A 16,367-nucleotide genomic window follows, 5' to 3' on the forward strand; every position below is an offset into this window, starting at 1 on the left:
GTGAACGATTGATATATTCAATCTTTTGTAAACATTCCTCTGAACCCTGCAGATGATGATTGTTCAAAGAGTTAACAGATATGAAATCAACCCTTATATAAATTTTTAGTTGTTTTTCCTGAGGACATCTTTTAACGCTGGTCGATGCCACTGCTGGTCGAGATTTATTTCCCCGAGGGTATCACCAGCCCAGTAGTCAGTACTTGTTGTGCTGACATGAATTATCATTGATATGGTTATATTTATAAATTAACAGTTACTGTTTACAAAATTTTGAATTTTTGAAATACTAAAGCTTTTCTACCTCAGGCATAGATTAACTTAGCTGGATTTGGCAAAACTTTTAGGAACTTTGATCCTCAATGCACTTCGACTTCATACTTTATTTGGCCTTTTTAACTTTTTTGGATTCAAGCGTCACTGATAAGTCTTTGGTAGACGAAACGAGCGTCTGGCGTATATTCAAAATTTAGCCCTGGTATCTATGTTGAGTTTATTTACAACCAATGGGTCGATGCAACTGCTAATGGAGATTTATTTTCCCGAGGGTATCACCAGCCCAGTAGTCAGCACTTTTTCTGCTGACATGAATCATCATTGATGTGGTTATATTTATACATTAACTGTTTACAAAATTTAGATTTTTTGAAATACTAAGGTTTCTCTACCACAGGCATAAATTACCTTAGCTGGATTTGGCAAAACTTTTAGAAATTTTGGTCCTCAATGCTCTTCAACTTCGTACTTTATTTGGCCTTTATTATAACTTTTTTGGAATCGAGCATCACTGATGAGTCTTTTGTAGACGAAACGTAAATACAAAAATCCTGGTATCTATGATGAGTTTATTTCGATAGAAAAATAAATATTAGACGTGTAATAACATAAACGGTACCAATTTTCCTGCACCAGATGCGCATTTCGACAATACATGTCTCTTCAGTGATGCTCGTGGCCAAAATATTTGAAATCCAAACCTTATATAAAAGATGAAGAGCTATAATCCAAAAGGTCCAAAAAGTATAGGCAAATCCGTGAAAGGAATCAGAGCTTTATATGAGGGAGATACATTCCTTAATTTATAATAATTTCCAACATTTTGTAATATGCGTTGGTAGATTTATCATAATAATGTAAATGTTAGGCATTTTGAGGGCGTCTCTGTCACTTGTAAATGTCAATGTTTATTGCAGAGTGGCATACTGTGCATTATATAAATGTTATTTATATATTTCTCGTTTGTTTTGTGTTAAGAGTTGTGTTATGTTATTCCTTTAATTAAGTGTATTGAATTTAGATTGTAATTGTGTTGGTAGTATTTTGCCAGACGTTTTTCAAATTAAGAACACACGAAACAAAAAAAACAAGATTTATCGTTGACATGGAATCTTTATTTACTAAGTAACCATATCACCACTGTAGACTTGAACACCCGCAAACACGTCCAACCCCGAAAATGTTTGTATGTATCTATCCCTACCGAGGAGCATTTAAATTCAGTGGTTGTCTTTCGTTGCTTTATATTATATTTTCTCATTTTGTTTTGTATATAAATCATACCTTTGGTTCTCTCTATTGAATATGTTCATGTTGTATCTTGCTGAACGGTAGTGGGTTTAGGTTGACCTTATGGAGATTTTGCTATTTCGTACAATCATATAATGGTTATTTATCTTCTATACACTATAAACACTCTTGGCTTTCATTTTTGTTTGAATATCGAGTGTTTCTAGAGAAGGTAAGTCCAGAAAAAGCGCACAAAATTTTCAATGCGTTGTTTTATTTACTATTAACTTAGATGTATATAGCTCAAGGAAAGGTAACTTGGAATTAAACATATCTGTTTATGGAAGGTAGCATGCAACATTTTAGTATTTGATTTGAAAGACTCTGATGAAAGAATATGTCATTAAAATGTGAACATAACCTTGGAAAAACTAATTTATGCAATTTTTTATTTCGGTAATTGTGGAAATAATTTCTATTTCATGACTTATATGGAATATTTGTCAATTACGTACCAACAAGACAAAGACGTAATGTCATACGTTTGTATAAATATCAACATAAACTTTATGCAAAAGCTACTCAAATCGTTGTCAATATAATAGAACTTTATGCAACTGTCATATACGTGAAAGGTTTTGCTACTGAAAACAACTGGTTTCATTCACCGTTTTCTACATAACAAATGCCTGTTCCAAGTCAGGAATATGAAAGTTTTTGTTCATTCGTTTGAAGTGTGTGAGCTGTTGATTTTGCCTTCTGATTAGGGAACCGAATTTTCCTCGGAGTTCGGTAATTTTTATCAATTTTACTTTATACTCTCCTGATGAATGGTCTTCTAAATGTTATTTACGCTAATCCTATCAACGCAACAAGGTCTTTTGGACTTCTTACTATGAATTCCTCATTAGCTTTTACATGGTTAGTAGATTTTAAAATGGATCAACAAAATTTTGAATTAAGACTGTTTCCTTATATATGCACATTGTGGAATTAAATGTTTTGCAGCAGTTGCATATGTTTTGTATAAATCTGTTTTATTTTGATTCTGCTGATATCATAAGAAAATTTATCATTTTCATTATGAAATGGGAATGGTTGTAATGTTTTCCTATGTATGTTTATCCCATTTTCTGATGCATTTGATAACGTTACAAACAAGAAACAACAAAGGAATATTATATTTAATTTCAACAGTAACAATAACGTATCCATTGCAATATTACCGTGCAGGTGATTTATGCTGTATTTACAACAGTTTTCTAAACTTCTAATTTATATACAAATGGTTTCTTTATAATCAGATAAATTCAATACGCTATCGAAATGATCGAGCCTCAACCCTGCAAGTTTGCACATTTACTGGAAATAGTAGTTACCTTTACCCGGTTTGAATTTAACTTTTAAATTACAACTCTGGTTGACTGACAGTGGAAACTATTCAAGCGAGAAGAGAAGAGAATCCAACAGGGGTGTCGAAACCATGTCCACATAGTATTAGCAGAAAGACAATCGCCAGTTTTAAAGCATGTTTTGTGTACCATAGTTAATTTCATATGTGCTTGCAGTTAAAAAAAAATAGCGGAATCGTGGAGATTACTAAAAATTTGCATAAAAATATAAATAATTTCGTCATCAAAGATGTGCATAATTCGATTGAGTAGAAACTTATTCTGTACGTTACTTTATAGACATTAACGGACCTAAAATAGGTTGAAGCTCCAAATAGACTGTGCGTGTAAGTCAATAAGCCACCAACTATTTATCTGGATACTTCCAATAAAAGAAGTAAAACTGGTACGACGAACTGGAAATGTACAAAGTGAACATATACTAGTGATCAAATCGTGTTCATATACTGCTAATGTTAGCATTCTACGGAATGAATAAGGGATTTACATAGAACGTTTTTGTATTTTAACTTTCCATTATAAAACTAAGGTGACGTTGGAATATTTGGTTAATAATATGTAACCGTTTTAGTAATATGAATATCTTGGTGTTTTATGAGATATGCAATCACAATAATAACCAAACACAATTCCTCAGATGATTTCATGATATGCGACTATAAATGATGACACACGTGACAGGAAGAGACATTCACAGATATTCCCATCAACATATTAACATCTTGTTCCTTACTGCCAATAATCCTGAGATGACTACATACCACGGATGTTCCTGGGACATAACATATTAAGTCAGAATATCATTCCACGTGTTGTTCTTTCTGCTCCCTCAGTGAAAGGCCAACCATTGTCGTGCATGTTATACAAAAACTGACAAGATTGAAATACTTATTAGAATAATTTGATGAGCATTTGATTTTCATTGAAAAGTCTTTCTGTAAATCATATGAAGATACATATTTGCTTGCTGTGCACGTAGGAGTGAAAGTATAATAAATCACATTATCAAAAAGTTTTTAGATGGACAGTTGTCAATGTTGTTTTCATGAAGATGGTCAAAATCTGAATTGGCCAAATAATGTGCATGGGTCTTTAAGACTAATCATCTTAAATTTGTTCGAAGTAAATTGCGAATTTCATAAAGTTGTTTTTGTATATTGGCGGATGAAGTTTCCAGATTTTCAAGCCTTTTATTGACGGTTTCCTGATTGTCTTTAATAATTTCAACCATATCACATACTTCTGTTACTCCTTTGGCAATTTCCACAGTGCCAACGACATTATCGCGCAATCTATACTTTTCGTCACTGGACTTATTCATTTCGCGGATAGCAGATATTAATTTCCTGCGATGACGAATAACATCAGTGCTGGTATGTTTATAGCCCAGTTTGCGAAGACGCCATATCAACATTGACTGCTTTACTACATCAGCTGCAGCATTACGACGAATTTTGTCCATATGGATCTGCTGGACAAATGTATGTACGTACTTCTCGGAACGTGTTTGTTCAAGTTTTTTCGCCAATACGGCAACGCACAGAGCCATTATACCGACGCCCATCATTCCGGTTGTGATGGCAAATACTTTGCCACATACGCTATAAGGAACAATATCACCATAACCTAATGTAAGAAAGGTTACTGCTATTAGCCATACAGCGCTAAGATAGCTACCCGCAGGAGATTTGACGACAGAATTTTCAAATGAATAATATTCGCATATCCTAACGCCCCAGCTATTTACGATCAGCGTCGTTACTAATATACCGGTCAGAATGGTCCCGGGCATTGTTGACATCAAAGCTTTGAATACAAATTTTGCATTTATATTGACTTTACTTAGTGTCCCTAAACTTTGAACCGTAGTGTCCCTGAAAAGACCACTGTGTACAACCAGAAATCTTCCTAAGATGTAAATACGTAGAAACATCAGTACTGATAAAATTGCATTAATTGGTACTTGATGGGTTTCATAAATAAATGTATCTGGGTTTAATACCAGCATTGGCGTAGTAAAATTTCCATATGGAATCGGATGTATAGAACAGATAATAATTTCTAGCAATGTTTTCACAATAATATTTGAATTAATGACTAACTTCCAGTTGTCAAGACCTGTTGTCACCAGTTGTAGTCGTATGCCAATCAAATTGTACATAAAGATTGAAATTACCAGAAAACATGTTGTTATAGTGGTAATTATCCGTAAAACGGTAGATGCTGCCCCGTCGTATATTATAACATCTCCTAAAACTAGCTCGTAATGGAACACATTACAAATAATTCCTACAAGACTAAGAACAAACGACGTATCAACTACTTTTGATCTGTGGCTTATCAATTCCTTTCTATGACGAAGTCTAAATCCTAAATTATTCTTTTCATCCATGATCTTGAAACTATTCACAGATTGGACATCAACTAGTTCATCTGTACTAACGTAACGTGTATACTGAAAATCTGACTTAACTAGTGGTATTCCAGCATTTTCCATTATGGTGCAAACTCTGGACAATTTCTGAAAATTATAAAACAAACTCATCAACAATCCTTTGGAAATAACTCATTTGAAAGGTTCTTTTCTTTGATATATTATTGGTAAATTACAAATTTGTTGACATCCAGCATAGGGAAATATATATGGACACGTGCGCCTTATTTGTTTTTGTTACACTTTGGTTGAATGTCATTCACGGACAATAACTTGAATTCATTTATGATTTTGTAAACTCAAAGTTTGTCTCATTTCAAGGCATCATCAGAGCTAACGATGTTCATATAACTGTCACCACGAGGAAAGAGGAATGAAAGAAAGGCAATTCGTACTTACTGGTTTTATTTAAATGTATGTGGTGCTTTTAAAAAGAATGTTATAGGTGAATTGTTGCAAATTTTTATGAAGGTGTAGATTTATATATGAATTTATTATTTGAAACATGTTTAAGCTGTTGATTTTCAGTCAATGTATAACATAACTTCTTTGAGCATCTTGACATATCTTTTTGTTTAAGTCATTTTGGTTACAATGACACCATATTTTTATATATTTGCTTTCGAATTATCGTTCTGAAGGAAACAATGATAAACATATTCAAGATCGCATGTGTTGTGCAGTAGAATCGGTGTCATGCGTTTATATTTTGCAAGATTTGATGGTTGTGGAAATACAAAAATGCTAGAGGACATCAATTTGGCAGCTTAGTGGCACAAGTTGAAAATGACACAAAAACAGCATTGCCAAAGAAGTCAAAAAGAAGAAATACACAACAACAAAAAGGACATTCAAACTGAACTAAATTCTTATATAAATGATTCAAATTTGTTTCGAAATTTTTGCCAAAGCAAATCTTTGCAAAAAGATCTGTAAAAACTTTGATGCAAAAATTATTATATATATGTCGAACTATTCAATGGAATGATAAAATTGATAAGATTCAAATGATAGTAACCATGCTTTATCGATTAAAGAAATCAAAACAAAACTCTGCAAGGGGAGAGTACTGAGGTTATGTAAACTTATCAGACAATAAACAGATAACTAATCTATTGTTATGGTGCAAGAGAGCGAATTTTATGACCTTATTTTCCAATTGAATTTTTAAAATGCATTTTTGTATGAAGCGTATTTTTTCAATTTTTTATCAGATTTCTGTTTAGTTACATAATACTAGTAATATTTTATTATAGTTGTTAACTGGTTGTTAATATCGAACTTCTTCAAACATGACGCACAACATATTTGTGGAAGTACTGTATATACATTCAGATTACGAGAAATGTTTGATGCTTTGTGATAACTTTGATATTGATGCATTTATTAGTTCAGATCATATACATTGCAAAAACATTTAATATATTGTCGAAACATTTAAGAATTAATGATTTTCCATAAAAAGAGGCGAAACAAATAGTTATCAAAGGTACCAGGATTATAATTTAGTACGCCAGAAGCGCGTTTCGTCTACATAAGACTCATCAGTGACGCTCAAATAAAAAATATTTATAAACCCAAACAAGTACAAAGTTGAAGAGCATTGAGGATCCAAAATTCCAAAAAGTTGTGCCAAATACGGCTAAGGTAATCTATGCCTGGGATAAGAAAATCCTTAGTTTTTCAAAATAAATCAAAGTTTTGTATACAGGAAATTTATAAAAATGACCACATTATTGATATTCATGTCAACACCGAAGTGTTGACTACTGGGCTGGTGATACCCTCGGGGACGAAACGTCCACCAGCAGTGGCATCGACCCAGTGGTGTAAATAGTTATCAAAGGTACCAGGATTATAATTTAGTACGCCAGACGCGCGTTTCGTCTACATAAGACTCATCAGTGACGCTCAAATCAAAATTATTTATAAACCCAAACAAGTACAAAGTTGAAGAGCATTGAGGATCCAAAATTCCAAAAAGTTGTGCCAAATACGGCTAAGGTATCTATGCCTGGGATAAGAAAATCCTAAGTTTTTCAAAAAAAAATCAAAGTTTTGTATACAGGAAATTTATAAAAATGACCACATTATTGATATTCATGTCAACACCGAAGTGTTGACTACTGGGCTGGTGATACCCTCGGGGACGAAACGTCCACCAGCAGTGGCATCGACCCAGTGGTGTAAATAGTTATCAAAGGTACCAGGATTATAATTTAGTACGCCAGACGCGCGTTTCGTCTACATAAGACTCATCAGTGACGCTCAAATCAAAAACATTTATAAACCCAAACAAGTACAAAGTTGAAGAGCATTGAGGATCCAAAATTCCAAAAAGTTGTGCCAAATACGGCTAAGGTATCTATGCCTGGGATAAGAAAATCCTTAGTTTTTCAAAAAAAATCAAAGTTTTGTATACAGGAAATTTATAAAAATGACCACATTATTGATATTCATGTCAACACCGAAGTATAACATACTTCATCCTGTTAAAGTTCTCCTATCGACATAACTTAAAATAAAGAAATGCATCAATCATAGAAAACCCTATTAAATAATTTGAAAATCTGGTTTTGCAGATAACTCAATATAGGTAAAAATTAAACATTGATACTAAGGTCAATCATTTTAAAGTTTTAAAAAACACACTCGAAGATTGCCATGAAAGTTTAAAGATTTGATCTTATCAACATTTAGTATTAACAATATCGATTTTACTAAGTGGAAGTTTTACCATTATAACACCAATCTAAGACATATTTCTAGATTTTTCAATACAGAAAATTTATTTTCTTTTGCAATCCATATGAAAGATGTTTAGTACAAAGGGATAACGGGGAATGCATGTACACAGTAGTTTGTCAGTAAGCAGAGGCTTCGAAAATGTTCATACCTCAATTAATCATCGCAGAGATGTTTGCGGAATGACGATTGCAAACGAATACTAGTATGATTATATCCTGGCAATCTCTACTGACCTAATCACTTGAGGACGTCATGGTTTATACTCAAACATTTAGAGAATGTCAGTATCATTCAAATACGTCACTACACAGTCCTACACAGAGTCATAGCGAATGACAAGATAGACCCTCGAGAAAAAATAAACTTATGGCAAGCTTAGTGCATAGCCCAATCTTGAAATTGACAGAACAGACAGGGAAACTATCTGTATGTTATGATGTAATAATATTTGATACATGAAATTAACACTAGCTGGAATATCAATCATGTTATTTAAAATTCAACTTATCTAAATCTTATGTATTTTCAGTATTGGAAAAAAAGAAATGTGGGTAATAGACAAATAACATTCAACAAAACAATACACGCAAAACATTTAAAATTGAGCAACCAGGACTCAACCAAAAGCCGAATATAGTACAAGTTTTCCACTTCTATCACTCATCGTGTTATCTAATGCAAGAAATAATTGGATGAAAATCGCATTCGTGACACCACATTCAACAAAATAGGAAGGGTTGGTACAGTAACAGTAAACAGTGGATCAACCTGTATATTCATCTATGACAGAGATTTCATAACGAAAAACAAAATCCCGTCCGTAAATTAAGGCAATCGCTGTTCAAATTTCAATTTGACCAGTTGTGCTATTGATTTCATAAGATCAACTCTTTATCAAGGAAATCATATGGTATTACTCAAGCCCTGGAATAAACTACGAACTGGGAGATACGTACTTTTCATGCAGGCGAAGTCAAAATGTTGCTACACAGAAAAGGAAAGTTCACAAAAGGTAAATCGAAATCTTCTCTTGCGTCGGAAAGATAAGTTCTCAAACGACCTTTCATAATGACTAACCATTTCATCATATAAAACGACAGTTTTGAATCTAACGTTAATATGCTCCTATGAAAAATTGATTTCTCATTGTAAATTAACTTAAACAAATATATACGAGTATTATAACTGAAAAAGTCAAATCACAAAAATACTGAACTCCGAGCAAAATTCAAAACGGAAAGTCCCAAATCAAATGGCAAAATCAAATGATAAAACACATCAATCGAATGGACAACAACTGTCATATTCCGGAATTGGTACAGGAATTTTCAAATGTAGAAAATGGTGGATTGATCCTGTTTAAATAGCGTTAAACCTCTCACTTGTATGACAGTCGCATGAGATGGTATAATAAAACCATGGATATAATCAGATTTGTAACACATTTGTCTGCACAGAAATTTGTTTTATATCATCCATTCGTCAATATCATGGCCTTAATGTGTTAAGCAAATAACTTTAGGTTTCTTAGCTTTTATTCAATTTGATTTTATTTACCGATGAAATGGTTTTTACATTGTGAATTTTTAAGTAAATTGTTTTATATATATCTTGTGTATACAGCTGATTGAATAGTTTTAATTATGAATCCCCAAAGAAAAGGCTTTTTTACCACTACTAATAAGGCTAGTGTTCATATGAAATAATCCATTTCCACGTCCCTTGCGTTTACATCAGAGAATTTGTTTTCATTCAGACGTAGGTATGTTAGTATTTGTAAATGTAATTAGTACTAGATTTACAGAAATGTGGGATTTGTTAGTGGTGAAAAATAATTTGTTGTTGCATTAGTAGATTTGGTGTGCATAAACTTGTTCAATGACATCTTGGACAATGTACAGATTGTATCAAGCCTGCCTTAAACATGATACAAAATCAAAATATGTAGCACAAATACCAGAATTCAGCCTTCGTAATATTCCATGATCACATAACAAATGTCTTGCTTTACAAATACCCATGAATAGATTACCTTAGCTGTATTTGGCAAACCTTTCGGAATTTTGAGTCTTCAAATCTTTTCCCATTTGAACTTTATTTGGTCTCATTACTTTTATAATTCGACTTTCACTCATGAATCTTTAATAAACGAAATGTGCGTAAGGCTTAAAAAAAGCTTGGTATAAATGATAAGTTTATTTAGACCTGTTTACGTAGAACGACAAGAAGGTTTGACATTTTACACTCTATTTATCAATGAAGCATGTCAGTTCATATTTAGTTTACTGTTTTTTTTTCTTTTTACAATTGATTTAACGTAACATCTTTGTTGTATGTAACACGTACAAAAAATATAATATATTATTAGCTTGAATATTACCAGTGACGAGACAAAATAAATTCTGTCGTAAATTGAGAATGGAAATGGGGATCGTGTCAAAGAGAATGAGAATATTGCGATAAATATAAAGATATACACGGGCAATATCTTGCATTGCACTACAGTATTCATATTTGTATGTGACATAAAAACAGTCTAAACACAAGAGAAGATACAGAACTGTGTTACTTAGAAGCAACGACTATGGATTAGCGAAGTCTCCGTTTAAAAAAGCTGATATAAAAACCGATCACATGAAAATTGGGCGTAATTACAATTTGCTTTATTTCATCTGAGTAAGCAAAAATGTCAAGTGTGAACACAAAATTTGCTACTTACGTTAAAACACAAAGCTGTCAATACAAATCAGAATATCAGCTTCAAAATAAAGCTTTTATTTTGCTCTGTTATAGAAAAAAAGAAGGGTTTCGTAAATACTATATTATCAATGTTGTAAATACGTTTCATTACGCAATAGAACTAGGTGATTTATAATCAGATAGATTTAAATCAACTTAAACTATGTGCAATAAAATAAATATGAAAAATAAGTATAAAAAATGAAGATAACAAGATTCAACGGATGCTTACTTCATTAATAAAGACAAGTTTAAAAATTTCAATAAAATTCAAATGCCAGACTTCGTCTGAGGCGCCAAGATCAAAGCGCTTGGAGAACAATTCAATTACAAAATTGAAAAGCATAGAAAATTTGAAAATTCTGAAAGTTGTGCCAAAACTTGTTATTGACATCTTTGTCTGCGTAAAGAAACACTTTTAAAAATTTAGAATGAAAATGAGGAATGTGTCACAGCCAAAGGCCACTAATGGGTCTTCAATACAGCGAGAAACTCACGCACCCGGAGACGTGCTTCAGATGATCCCTAAACAAAATATATACTAGTTCAGTGATAATGGACAACTATGTGTGGACAAATCAAACAGACATAATAGGTATAAATGTCAATATTTTGGGTGCAGCAGACAACATTGTGATTTAATCTAAATTATTTTAAAAACAAACAAATATGTAAACAAACAAAAACAAAAAGGCATGTAGTCAAAGCACATTGGCAAATACGAAAAACAAGAATACAAAAACTTATAATAGCACAATAATACAATGACGGCATGTATAAGTACCCAGCCTCGGCAAATAGATATAACCATAAAAAGACTAAACAGTAAAAGTAATAACTTACAAAGACATTTATAAAAGAACACCATAACACGTTATCAAGATAATACACAACGTCAGTACCTAGTACCACATTACAATTCTCCCACATTTTAAAAGCAAATAGATTGAGATTTTTTCTACTTACAAGTCGTGATGCTGATATCCAACGTCTTAAAACATCTAGCAATGCCATATTAATATCCAACATAAAATATATCTTATAGCAACATAATTTCACAAGCACAACACATGCAACAGTGCTATATCGAGACTCCAACGGATAAAAAACTAGTCACGCCATATTAATATGAAGTCTATCAATTCCATACTGATACTTAACGAAATAAACTATTCAGTAATGCTGCTTACAATGAAACAATTTTGTGTTCCTTTGTTAACACCATTCACTATCAGCACTTGTCATATAACCTTGACGATTCCTGCTAATTTACAGATCGTTGTTGTTCAATTTGATTTTATTTGGTGATAAGACATTTTTATACTAAGAAGACTTCTAATCAATAAAAACAGTATGAACTATAGATGCTTAATCTACATTTGCACAAAAAGGTGTTTTAGTATTTGAATATGTTAGTTCTCTAGTAGTCTCTAGAGACAATATAGGTTCTTAACGATACTAATTAATATGCTTTGATATATAACAATCAATTTCGACATATTTTATGTAAACAGCATAATTTCATTTGCTAATACATGTTATATTGGCAATTTATGTAATGTAAACGTTATGGGTTAATTTAAAATCTGTGGGTGCTATATAGAAAATGACAAATCAAAATAATGCCAAAATGTGATTTTTTCGGAAATAATTTTTGTATTGTCGTTTGTGCTTTGTGTTGATCTGATAAGACAAAAAAAATTTCCAATTTGTTTTTACAGTTCCTACGATGTGCTATTATACCCCTGACTAAGAATGAGGGGGGGAGTAGTTGCGTATTATTAAAGGTTTTACACTGTCTGAGTACCAATGAGACAACTCGCCATCAAAGTCATCAAGTCAATATAGTTATCAAAGGTACCAGGATTATAATTTAGAACACCAGACGCGCCTTTCGTCTACATAAGACTTATCAGTGACGCGCATATCAAAATATTTATAAAGCCAAACAAGTTCAAAGTTGAAGAGCATTGAGGATCCAAAATTCCAAAATTCCAAAAAGTTGTTTCAAGTACGGCTATAGTAATCCATGCCTGGGATAAGAACATTCTTAGTTTTTCGAAAAGTTTCGTAAACAGGAAATTTATAAAAATTACTATAGGATTATAATTTAGTAAGTCTTTAAAAACAGAAGCAACGCCATTAAAATGAATCTAAAAACTTGCCAAATAGAAAGATACAAGTCCCTTAAAAAAGAACTATGATACAAGAGAGCGGTAACATGAAACACCACATTTTCTTTAATTAACACAGATGGTCAAAGCCATATTTGGACAATTTTAAAGGACATATGGCTATTAATGCTCTTTGACTTTGTATTTATTTTAGTTTCCTATGTTTTTTTTATTCCAGCGTCTCTAGTCAGAGATATGAATAATAAAAGTTTGTATAGCGTAATAAATTTTCAACTTATAAAAAAAGAAGATGTGGCATATTTGCCAATGAGATAACTTTTTGAAGAAGAACAAATACCACAAAAATTTACTGCTATAGGTTACCATACGGCCTTCAATGGTGAGCAAAACATACACCGCATAGTCAAACTATAAAAGGCACCGAAATAACAAATGTAAAACAATTCAAACGAGAAAACCAACGGCCTAATTTTAAAATGTACAAAAAATGAACAAAGAACAAATATTTAACATAGCAACAAACAAAAACCACTGAATATAGTCCCTAGTGTTAACAGTGGGTTACTTGCCAATAATTTTTATACCCCTTCCAAATTTATTTCTCCATGTTTGATGCCTCAAATTGTAAGTAGGGGAGTGAAATTACACTGTAAAAAATTTGGGTCCAGAATTTTACAAGAAAGTAGTGATATGGTTCAGCTGAAAAAGGTTAAAAATTAGCACTTCGGAAGCTGTCAAAAGATTTCAAGACACCCTAAGCACAAAATTGTCCATATTTTGAGTTAGAGGCGATGAAGTTTTCTATAATTTTGATATAATTTGTTCCAAAAGTAGTACAACATACTAAAAATTTCATTGAGAAAGCGCAGGTGGAATTTTTTAAATTTCATTTATGTTCTAAAAGAAATGCACTACGAATTAATTGTGTTCTCGGACCTGTAGCGGGATCCCAATCCTCCCCTAACCTATGACAGTGATGTATCCGTACAACATAAAAATCAGGCTTAACTCATCTGATGGAAAAAAAATTGTTCCTTTTTGGTGAGATTTTAGAATATCTCTTTATTTAAATCTACTCACCTCGATCCATTTTCGGCTTTGCGTTTCAAATTTATTTACCTGATAGTATTACATTTTTTTATGAATTTGTTAGGAAATAAATGGAAAATAAACATTCTATTCTAGTCTATGTGTAATGTTTGATCTATTATTTTTTTACTAATTTATTAATAACAACATTTTAAATAAAATTAAAATGAATTTGTCCAATGTTTATTATTTTTGTAATCAACAGATATGTTAATTCAAGTATTAATTTTACAATGACGCAAACAAAATTTCATTTAAATATTTTTTCTACTTTTTTTCTTTCAAACACGACTATGTTCAATTTAATTTTTGTTAATACAATTTTGTCTTTCTTGAAATTAGTTCACAAAACCTTACCTTTATTTCTAAGACTTCCACATTTTTTTTCAATGATACGGTTGAAAGTCAAATAGTTGATTTGTCCACGCACAACCAAAACATAATCTCTATCAAATGATTAAAAGCAGAAATCCTAGAAGCAGATGACGATATAAATACCTAGTAATAAGTTCTCCATATTAACACCAGAACAAAATAATATCCTAACATTAAGGAATAAATGAAAAGGATTATGAAAATATGTATGAATTACAAAACAAATCAAATGTAATCATCCGATACCCCTGCTATTATCACTAGATACCATTTATATATATTTGTTTTTCCTTTATTTTTATTGATATATCTGGTATAACCAATAATAAGATCAACCAGTTATTTTTGCGGATGATATAGCTATATTATTTTACATACGCAATGACTAGTAACCCACGTATGGCAATCATATCTGATATTTGATACAATTATATATACTTAATTTCTCTAAATAAGACACACACTGGTATTTGATACAATTATATTTACTTAATTTCGATAAATTAGTGACAATTAAACACATCATATATAGATGTAGAGATTATAGCTCCATCTGTCATAAAAATGTATGTCGAGGAAAAACATACATATATACATATTTACATTTAATGGGTATGACATAATCAAAATTATTGTTTCAAGGGGTTAATGATTTATACGTATAAAGCCGAGCTGATAGGAAAAACAAAATGTGTTAATCAAATATGATTATTTATATTTTTCTTACGTATAGATATTTTTTATATTATATTTTATAACAAAAATACGGTTAAAGAATGTGGCCATGAAAGGAAAAAAAAGTATGTGGTTCCCTCAAGATTCTAAGCGGTTCCTTCAAGATGCTATGTAACGTTCTCTCAAGATACTATGTCGTTCCCCCAAGATGCTATGTCGTTACCTCAAGATGATATGCCGTTCCCATAAGAAAGATATCTCGTTCCCACAAGATGTGATGTCGTTATGTTTTTAAAAGGGGCACTTATTTTCATCAGTTAGACGCAATGTTAGATATTGCTACTACCACGAAAAATAGCGTAAAGTAAATATTTGAAGGGAAATTTTTTATAGAAATGCTGAAATAAATAATTCAAATTATACATGAAAATAAAGATTGATTCTTAAATTTTCACATTATGATAGAGAAAGAATAAACATATAATATTCATAGGCTTAGGAAGACACAGATTATCCGAAAAAAAAACGTTTACTTAGCGTTGTCCCATGTAACAAACCCAAAACATAAAACTCGAACAATGCGAAAAATGTTCACGCAACTCTTCGAAATTTTGCATGAACATTCTATGACGTGATATTTTTCAGTATTGGTTAACATGGCTGTCTCTGTTTAAAATTTGCATACATATTTTCAAAAGATTATGATTTTTGGAAATGTCCCATCGGAAATTTAATTTGGAAACTTGAAACATTTCAGTTCACAAATAAAATTTTGACAGATAATTCATTAAATTGTAAGCACGATCGTTTTGTACTAAGTGTAAGCTCCCAAAATTCGAATTGGAAAATAAATTGAGCTAGATATTCAATTCAAAACAATAGATTTGCAATGTCTTGCGGAAATGTCCGAGTTAAACTTTCATGCCTTCACAAAACTTTTACGGCCAAACAAACAGAGATTTGATTTCGTGGAGATTATTTTTCGGCTTTGATAGCTATACCAATAAAAAGTACTTTTAAAGTTGAAGTTGGTATATCAAATAGCATTAAGATTACAGGGTTATCTATAAAAAATACAGGTAAATGAAAATGTCTTGCAAGTTTGTCCGTTATCACAATTTGACGTCGCCACAAGCGTAATATGCTAGGTACGGCACGCTTTTACAATGTAGCTGTCTAAATGATATTTCCCTTATAAAATGTAAAGTACTTTTGCATGCACAAATACATAAATAAATATATCATTTTGTATTT

General features: G+C 31.7%; 1 protein-coding gene across 7 annotated transcripts in view; it reads right to left on the reverse strand.

Moving 5' to 3' along the window:
- Positions 1-2,675: 2,675 nt before the first annotated feature.
- LOC134721104 (small conductance calcium-activated potassium channel protein 2-like) overlaps positions 2,676-16,367 on the reverse strand; it is a 48,182-nt gene continuing 34,490 nt past the window's right edge. For 6 of the 7 annotated variants that reach the window (XM_063583846.1, XM_063583842.1, XM_063583844.1 and 3 more), the window contains one exon: positions 2,676-5,439. In XM_063583846.1, the coding sequence (XP_063439916.1) occupies positions 4,021-5,439 (1,419 nt within the window). In that variant the 3' untranslated portion in view covers positions 2,676-4,020. Of the gene's footprint in view, positions 5,440-14,420; positions 14,630-16,367 lie in introns of those variants that run through there. The other variant, XM_063583848.1, reaches the window with a different exon arrangement.

Source organism: Mytilus trossulus, chromosome 6 (genome assembly GCF_036588685.1).
Source record: "Mytilus trossulus isolate FHL-02 chromosome 6, PNRI_Mtr1.1.1.hap1, whole genome shotgun sequence".
NCBI lineage: Eukaryota > Metazoa > Mollusca > Bivalvia > Mytilida > Mytilidae > Mytilus > Mytilus trossulus.